This window comes from Raphanus sativus, chromosome 2 (genome assembly GCF_000801105.2).
Source record: "Raphanus sativus cultivar WK10039 chromosome 2, ASM80110v3, whole genome shotgun sequence".
Lineage (NCBI taxonomy): Eukaryota > Viridiplantae > Streptophyta > Magnoliopsida > Brassicales > Brassicaceae > Raphanus > Raphanus sativus.
Genome location: NC_079512.1, coordinates 22,100,834 through 22,110,624, shown reverse-complemented (window position 1 = coordinate 22,110,624; position 9,791 = coordinate 22,100,834). Strand labels below are relative to the sequence as shown.

General features: G+C 29.7%; 1 protein-coding gene across 1 annotated transcript; it reads right to left on the bottom strand.

The window, feature by feature from the left end:
* Positions 1 to 253: 253 nt before the first annotated feature.
* LOC108837599 (uncharacterized) lies at positions 254 to 6,506 on the bottom strand. Its single transcript, XM_057004218.1, has 3 exons — positions 6,422 to 6,506; positions 995 to 1,552; positions 254 to 553 (listed from the first exon to the last, which is right to left on the bottom strand). Exons 1-3 carry the CDS (start codon positions 6,504 to 6,506, stop codon positions 345 to 347), a joined length of 852 nt encoding a protein of 283 aa, XP_056860198.1. The 3' UTR covers positions 254 to 344.
* Between the last annotated feature and the right edge of the window lie 3,285 nt (positions 6,507 to 9,791).

Genomic DNA, 9,791 nt, shown 5'->3' with positions numbered 1-9,791 from the left:
AGAAAGAAAATAAAAAGTATAACACCGAACAAAGTCACAAACTACTGAACTATAATAGTACTAACTGAACTTGGATACAAATTTACACCGTTTACGTGGAAGTTAAAATACTCATCACTTTGTCCGTCAAATAAACCTATTAATAATCTTAACATTTACACCCAAAAAGGCCTATTAACAAATACTAACAATAAATCAATATTTGAAAGTAAACTAATGCTAAATAATAAGAATGGTATACAATAGTCTGATATTGCCAACGCAATCTATATTTTCTTTTTCATTTTTATCCTTGAAATCTAACTTCTAATTTGGTACAATACGAATTATTCAAGAAAAGAACTCTAACGAATACCGGTACGAATATTCTTTAATTTCCGAGGTGAACCACCGCTAAACCATTGACGTGGTGATGCCTTTACCAATCTTCGATCTTTTGAGGAAGATGACGATGAAGAAGAAGAAGAGCTCATAGACCTGTAATCCTCAGACAGCTCAACTCTCTCCGATTCTCCACAAGAGCTTGAATCACCGTGACGAGCATTCTTATAGTCTGACATAAGGATCATACATGCAAATATTTATGTAAAATACAATTTATAGATATTTAAACATTATTTTGTATGAGCTTTAGAATGACGAGAGGATTACATTCAGTATACTGGTAACAATATATATAAGTTATGATTTACAGAATAGAAAAAAATGATTAACTTAAGACTTTTACCAGTTATACAATTTTACCATATGATATTCCTTGCTTCTGCAAGATTAGTTGACAAAGATACATAACATTGCACAAGTTCGATCTGATTGCGCAGTTTAACAAGATTTTTTTTTGTTTTCCACATTCCTTTCATATTGCTATCAATTAAAACTTAATAAAAGATAATAAATATTTGGCTTGCACTTAATTATAAAAGCAATATACTATATACTTTGCGAAGTATTCATGTAATATATAAAAGGTGTAATAAACGTAACGATTAATTACCTTGACTAAGCATGCTTTGGCTTGACCATTTAGAGAAGTATCTATTACGAAGATGCTTCCATTTCCAAAGCTTAAGATTCGCTGGAAAGAGAGAATGTTTATTAGAATCTCCGAAGGAGGGTTTAGTGAGGCTACGGCCGAGAAGCGCCGGAGGAGGAGTAAGCGGAGGAACTATTTCTTCCGGCTGAGGATTGATCGGAGTTCCTGGCTGCATCTCCCACTTGAAAGGAACACCACCGTCGAGACCCCGATGATGGTAATAATAAAAGATTCTAGAAGAGACTCCGACCGAGGAGTTTCTTGAAATGACTGATCCTCTCTTGCATAGTTTATCTTCCATCAATAATAACGAAGCTTTTGGTGTTGGAGCTGTGTTATTGCGTTCTTGATTCATGATGTATGCTAGTTTGTATAGATAGAGAGAAAAGCTATGAGATATGTGAGAACTGAGAAGTTTATTATATGATCGATGAATCACAGAAGATATGAGATGTGAGATATATGGAGATGATATAGAATGAAAAATAAGTGTATATATGATTAAGGAAAGATACAGATCTTTTCCCGAGTAAACGGGGGTAAGAATAGATATATATATATATATATATATATATTGATATTAAGGTTAGACGAATTGACTACGTGAATCGTAGACGCATATTACATGTAACAAGTTTGATGACAATGCCTTTTATCAATATAATAACTAAGGGTTTGACTTTATATTATACAAACAAGCTATATTGCTTATTTCTTTGGTGACATGGTTGCTTCTGCACATGAAAACGTAACTACATGGTGATATTTTATTTCTTATCATTGTAACCGGATTATTTATAATGCATCCAAATTTAATCAAAATTTTTGTATGGTTTAGTGGTTTCATGGATTGAGTTGGAGGATAAGATTCATAATAAGATCGAATTTCATTTATGCACATTTATTTGTTTCAGCATTTATATAGCAAACCACAATATTTACTTCTAAACAAACGATTTAAGAAACTCAATTAGCCGAAAGAAGAAATAAACCATTGTTAACCGACACATTTATTGTATATCCTGACTTTCCAATTTTTCTCAGAAAAGACATTTATTGTATATCTTTTTTCCACCCGGGAAATACTGCCGTAAATCATTTTACATGGAAAACTTTTTAATATTTTAATTGGTATCATCCAAAAAAAATATTTGTTCCTTGATTATATGTTATAGTAGTTTCTTTGTGCGTGTATATGTTAAACTCTTTATATGCATGTACAGTTGTTTTTAAGAAATAATTAATTTATTATTTCCTTTAGAATCTATAGTTAGATTACTTTATAATACGAAGCGCGCGTTAATGCAGTCTAGGGACGGTTTGCATTCATATGCGCATGTGAGGTAAATAATCAAATCCCTTAAGAGACGCCAAACTTTACGTACTCCTCAATTTCATCAAAAAGGAAACTCTTTTCATCTTAAGCCTTTGATCCATTTGGATTTAATAATTTCAGTAATCACGCAATTAGTATAACAGAATCCATTTATTACGGAAAATATACTCAATTAAGAGCATCTCCAACAGACCCTCAAATCCTCAAATTTTAAGGTTTTTGTCATTCCAACAGACCCTTAAATCCTTAAATTTTGAGGGCCTGAATAGTGAAACCTCAAATTTAAGGTTCCACTATTCAGGCCCTCAAAACACTATTTACTTTTCAATTTAGTCCTTATAAATTTGTAACTTACATATATTTGTACTAATATTAATTTTTTTATTACTTTCATCCTTGTAACTATATTTCACTTAAATCTTTAAATATATCTTATATATACAGATATATATACATATATATACACACACATATATATATATATAAAATATAAAATATGTTAAAATTAAAATAAAATAAATAAATAAAAAATATTACTTAAAAGATATTTATTATTTCACAGAACATTTATATTAAATTTAACAATATATTACAAATTAAAGATCAAAAGTACAAGACTAAATATTTTACAATAAATATTACACACATATATATTACACAAATTATAATCAATACACTGATATTAATAATCAGGTAGATTTGATCCCGGGCCTCCAAGATCACCAAAATATGGTCCATAGAAATTTGGTGTACTAGGAGACTGTTGTTGCTCTCTTCTTTTCTGGATGATTCTTGCTTGTTCAGATCGAATAAACTCACGTGTATTAGCATCATCGATAGAGCTTAAACTCGTTAGCAGTATTTTATTTTCTTGATCTATTTCTTTTAATGCTAATTTCTTTGCTTGATTTTGTATACGCAATTGGGCCATCTCGTAATTTTTTTCTCTAGTTGTTGCATTTTCCTTTAAGAAACTAAGGATTTCCTCATTTGATGAAACCGTAGTAGCTGTAGATGAGTTATTACCTTGATCAAGTAATAATGAGTAATTTGTATTTTTCTATATTTTTGTAAATGGCAATAATGAGTATATATGGGAATACTATGGAAATGGCAATAATGAGTAATTTGTATTTTTCTATATTTTTATGAATTAATCTATGTTTTATTATTATTTTATGTAATTTTGTGTTATAATAAATTGTATTTATAAATATTATGTTTATAATTTCAGTGTGTATGTACTATCTATCTATGAAAAATATAATGATGATAGTTAATCTATATTAAAGTTAGGGACTGAAATGCAAATCACATAAAATTCTAAAAATAAATTTGAGGATCCTTGTTGGAGTAACCCACCCTCAAACCCTCATTTTGAAGATCATTGGCTCTTAAAATGAAGTTTCTTGTTGGAGATGCTCTAAATATGCTTAATCAAAAAGAAGTTATCATCACGTAACCACGAGAACAAGAACTTGCTATGGTTACACTAGTCACTTTGACATTTGTCAAGGAGATTAAAAAATTGTATAACATATTAACATAATAACATATTTTATTTAATGTATGATTAATTAAATAAAAATAATTTAAATAAAAATCTATTGGTTATTTAACAAGGTAAAAATATATTTAATGTATAGTATTATATTGAAAACGTAAAATAACACTTATTTTAAAATAAAATAAAAAACCTAAAATAACATTTATTACTTAGACAAAGGGGTTAAAGGGAGGCTTTCATTGAACTTGTACATTCCACATTAATTGGTTTTAATGAGATATATCATTTCCATCCCATGTCAAGACACGATTCATTATTTCATCTATCTTATTAAAACAGAAACATTACAACTTTTTCTAGGTGGATTTTAAAGTTGGACATCCACATATTAATGCTAAACTAACCTACCTATTATTAAACGTGACTTTTTGTAACCTTATTTTATTTTAATTATTTTAATTAAATGATTCGATATTAATTAATGATCAGATTTATAACAACCATCATTATTGTTTTTCCTAACGTGTTTCGTTGTTTCCTTATTATTATATGATTTAAATAACCCTACATTTAAGCAATCTATATATTTTTCTATTTTATTAAATCATTTCTTAAATCTCTTTTAATTTCCTTAAAAATCCAATGATATTAATTTAGGCAAATCAGTTTACCATTGCTTTCAAACGAAAAATACTTTCTAAAAATATAAGATGTTTATAATAACAGAAATGTAATGAATATCTTTTCAAAAAAAAATGTTCTTTGTTACTGTGGAGGTTTATATTAATAATATGGTGATATACATAACTCAAATATATGTATTTCCATGTTCGGCTACCTTTAATACATAACATAATTAAAACAAAGAAATAATTGATTTACATTAGTAAACCTGCGTATACGAAAAATACAGAACTTTATGTATATTTTTATATAAATAATAGTATAAAATATAAACTATTAAATTGCATATTAAACAGTTATTTTATTCAATAAATTCAAAAAACATAGACTATTATTCGTACAATATAATATTTTTTTACAAAAAATAAAAATTAATATCTGCACAGATGTGCGGATCAAGCTTTCTTTATATAATACAAAATTATTTTGTATATAATCTATCACTGTTTAACTAAGTTGATTTATATATTTCTTATGTAATCTATCATTGTTCATTTTAAACTTTCTTAATATATTACAAAATATTTTCCACACATTTTATTGTTATTACAAACACACAAAAAAACTCAATATATTACAAATAACTATTACAAAATAATCGTATAAACCAAAAAATTAAAAAATGAAATAAACACCCGCCCGAACGGGCGGGTCATGGTCTAGTTTGTCTTAAATAGTGTAATTTCTAGTATATTTTAAGGAACTCCATCAAGTATATAAATATCGATGTTTGTTTGGTATGATAAATCTAACACAGAAAATGATTTGATATTTTGTGTTATATGAACCTTAAATTCTGAACACTCTTAACACTAGAGTTAAGTCTTCATTCTATGAATTCTGCTACAATTTACAAGTAATTATTGAGAACCGGGTCAATTCGCTCATGTTCTTTGATTCAAGTCTTGGTTTGTGAATTCTGTCAATGGCTGTAAAACCAAGCTTATATCATTGAGCTTTGATTCATTTGTACAAATACTCAGGGGCGAATCCAGAAGAATTATTGAGTGGGTGCATTATTGGTCATAAAAATAAACATGCGTTAAGGAGGGTTCGAACTTAAGATATTATGGGGGCATTTGCTGGTTTTTACCTTCAGAACAACTGAAACTTTAGTAACCTTGCCTGTAAAAATTTTTATATAAAAAAATATGTGGGTACACGTGCCACTACAGTCCGTAACGTGGCTTCGCCCCTGCAAATACTAGAGTGGGATCATACAGTATGAGGATTCTAAGATTTTGATATAAAAAAAAAAAGAGAAAGGATCTCTGGTTCTGGTACAACTAAAAAGCTGAGGCATTGTAAAAAAGATCACACATATCAGTCTGCAACATAACCTACAAAGAAACTTTGATTATGAATAAACATGTTAATACATTGAAGTTAAGCCTAGTGTGAAGAAAGAGCTTACCTGCATGGATCGAAAGTAATGCTCTTAGATTAGTGTTCTCAGCCTATTAACTTTTGTTTTTTTCGCTTCATATGCATCCAACTAAAGGAAACGATATAACTATATAAGTAAAGCACACGCCTATAAAACTCTGAAAAATCTTTATGAGTTCGTTGTAGTTAGACACGTACTATCATTTTGCAGAAGTCAGTATCGTTCTTCTTGACATTCCAGGTCCCACGCTGCCTCCCTTCTTTCTATTTATGTACATCAAATTCATAACCTCCATTCCTTATCTTGATTCTTTCCTTTTCTCCATTAATACTTGATTCAACCGTTCCTACGAGAGAAACAATACTTGATACAACCTGCAGCCTAATGTAATCCTTATTCCTTTTCTTCATTTCATGTATCTGTTGACAATTAGTTTACAAAAAAAAAATGTATCTGTTGACAATTCATCAGTACCAATTCCTCGACATGAAGTAGTTAATCCAAGCAGGTTACCGATCGCCCATGTGAATCCTCCAAGTGTACCATTCAGTAGACGCATATGCAAATAGACAAAGAGGATGAAAAGGATTCATCTTTGCCTCCTCCGTGAAATGACGGCGTTTTATTGTGCGGAAGAGATCTATGCGAAACAGAATTCAAAAGTCAAATTATTTGAAACAGAACGTTTAAAACCTTTTGCTTTGACGATGGTAGTCGCTATGATCCAGTGCGGTCAAACTCACCGCCTTATTGTGCTCCTATACGTGATTTTGACTCGCCAGCCCGGGATATAAACTTAACTCACCTTTTAAGAAAGGCGAAACATGGGCCCAACCGTTTTAGTTGGGCTTTCTTGGGCTTATGTGTAAAGACCAAATGGTTTGTGTTGAGACTAATGTAGATGAACACATTGACAAAATGATCGTCATTGTTTGGTTAGAAACAGATCAAAACAGCGGGAAATTGTTTGGTTGTTATTAAGACTTCGATTGTTATCGGGGAGTGAAATAAGCAAAGATTAACGTATGTCTGTAGAATCGAACAAAACAAAAATCGAGACAAATTATTTACAAGATTAAATTAAACTGAAATTTTGGTAATAATAGGCTGAAGTATTCATGTAACCGATGAGGTTAGTTTTAAACATTTTTCATAGCTCCCATGTCGGATCTTCGAGTCTTCTTCGAATCCCGATTTAGTAAATAAATCTATTTCATCTTACATCATCTTTAATTGTTTAGAAATAGACTATTGATTGCTTTAAACCTAAGAAAATATGCTTCTTGTGCTTCGTTTTTATGTCTTCTTGGGGTTGTTTAATTAGCTCATTCACCTCTGGCCTGTTGGATCCACTCCCTAAAACAATTTACACTTCAGCATTACATCACAACTGTTATTGTTGTGGCTCCTTTTTTGTGCACCAACGTTTTCCTTAGCATGGGCGAAACTAGAATGATTTTCTAGGGGGTGCAAAAATTTAATAAATAACAAAGGAGTAACGAAGTCAAGACATCAGCGGGTGCACGACAACATTAAACCATCTTTCCTAGCTGATTTCCATAAATTTTTACATGTAAAATGGTTAATATCAATAAAACTATGGGTGCATGTGCCACCATAGTCATTGCCTTGGCTTTGCCCTAGCCTGTTCTTTAATAATACTCCCTCTGTTTATTTTAATATAAGGTGTCTTAGATAAAAAAATTTCAGTTTTCTATGTAAAATTTTATTAAAAATAATATTATTTGACAATGATAATATACATTGGTTGAATTATGGTTAGGTAAACAATTAATGATGTTTTTGTTTAAAATAATAAAAATTAATTATTTTCTTAATCTATGTATCCGAATCTAAAACGATTTATATTAAAAAACATAGGGAGTAATATTAAGGGTTTACATGAACAAAAGCAACATCATACAAAATGTTTGATAAAACTTATACAAGTTCGATAAAATGTTAAGAAAGAATCAAAGTTGTCATTAATAATCGATTTGATGAAAAATTCAAACCACACTTCAAAATCTGCAAATAACAAACAATTAGTTATAATGGCATGTGAAGTCACAACACTATCCAAGATTGGGATGAAGATCATCGCATCTACCGGTCCCAAATGAATTTTCACACAAGATAAATGGTTTGGAAGTTGGTAAATTCCGGGATTTGAATACTAGAAGAGTGTCACATCTCTTTGTTTCAAAAAAAAAAAAGAGTGTCACATCTTACAAAGACGGATTTTGGACTGTTACGACTCCTACAAGCATAATACCAGTCAAGTAAACGTTAAGACTGCAGCAACTTCACTTCACTTACTATATATCTGAACTAGATTACACTGACATTTTTGTTATAATCTTGAATCCTTGACTCAAACCTGAGAGTGTAAGTATGCGAGAAATGTAACAACAAGTGGTTGAGTATGTATATGTGGACACGCTATGGATGTATGAATTGGTGTGTATATGCATGTATGAGATATATGACTTTTGATGTGCGTATGCGTGTCTTTTTTTTTACATACATTCTTTGTCTGCTGGAGCTCCCGACCAGGCGCGAGTCAAGGAAGCGAGGCGTTCGGCGATGGAAGCGCGGTCGTTTACAATTTACAAGATCTCTTTTTCTATTCTGATTATTTTTTGGGTCAAATTTCTATTCTGATTTTATCCTCATTTTATAGTCTTGATTTTGGAGTTTTATAGTTCCTATTCATTACATTATTATTATATTGACTCTTTTAAGAATGCTTTTAATAAGATCTCAATAAACTTATGTTTTCTCGTCAGCTTCCTTATTGTCCACGTAAGTTAGTTGAAAGAAAATATGTGGTTGAAAACTGGTTTATAAGATTTAATTTAAAGGGGATTGCCAACAATGAGAAATTGTTAGGTTCACCGCTAGAGTGAACTTTTAGGTTCAATCAACCAATATGATTTCGTTATTTCATATTCAGTATCTTTAAAAAAAGAAATAAAATATTATCAAGTTATATTCAATTTTAAACTAAAAAATAGAAATAAACAAAAAATAATATTAATTTCAAACAAAAACACATTTAAAAAAAATTAATACTGTCAGCCAAACACTAAACCATAAACTCTAAATCCTAAACCCTAAACTTTTGGATAAATCCTAAACCCTTGGTAAATCCCAATCACTTGGATAAATTCTAAGTATTTAGAATTTATTCATGGGTTTAGAGTTTATCCAAGGGTTTAGGGTTTAGTATTTAGGGTTTAGGGTTTAGTATTTAGAATTTAGGGTTTAGTGTTTTTCTGACTGTGTTAAAAATATATTTTTTTTTAAATCCAAAGATTTAGGATTTATCCAAGGGTTTAGGGTTTACCAAGGATTTAGGGTTTATGATTTAGGGTTTAGTGTTTGACGGTATTTTAAATATAAATTTTTTTTTGCGACTACTATTATTTTTTATTTATTTTTTATTTTAAAAACATAATAAAATTTGACAATATTTTGTTTCCTTTTTCAAAAGATAATGAATATGAAATAATGAAATCATATTGGTTAGGTAAAGCTAAAAGTTCACTTTAGGGATGAGCCCAAGTATTTCTTGCCAACAATGTTTTATACTTGATTTTAAATGAAAAAGTATACTCTAAATCCAGCCATAAAAATAACCAAAAATGAAATTACAACATTTATTTATGATCAAAGTCACCGAACAAAAAACATGTAATCATTTTTACGATTATAGCAATGCAAAGTTTTCTCAAGTTAGTGAAATCTTCTTTGAAAAACTTCTAAACTATTAAAAAACATTTTTACAAGTCTTCTCGTGTATTTAATCTTAAAAATAATTTATAAAATTTACAAAAAAATA

Bases quoted from the DNA above. Each gene is read 5' to 3' on its own strand.
- LOC108837599 (XM_057004218.1), bottom strand. From the start codon at position 6,506: ATGCGTCTACTGAATGGTACACTTGGAGGATTCACATGGGCGATCGGT. The intron at 1,553-6,421 runs GTACTGATGAAT...ACTCGGGAAAAG, and splicing joins TACTTCATGTCGAGGAATTG to ATCTGTATCTTTCCTTAATC. The intron at 554-994 runs GTAATTAATCGT...TCCTTATGTCAG, and splicing joins CCAAAGCATGCTTAGTCAAG to ACTATAAGAATGCTCGTCAC.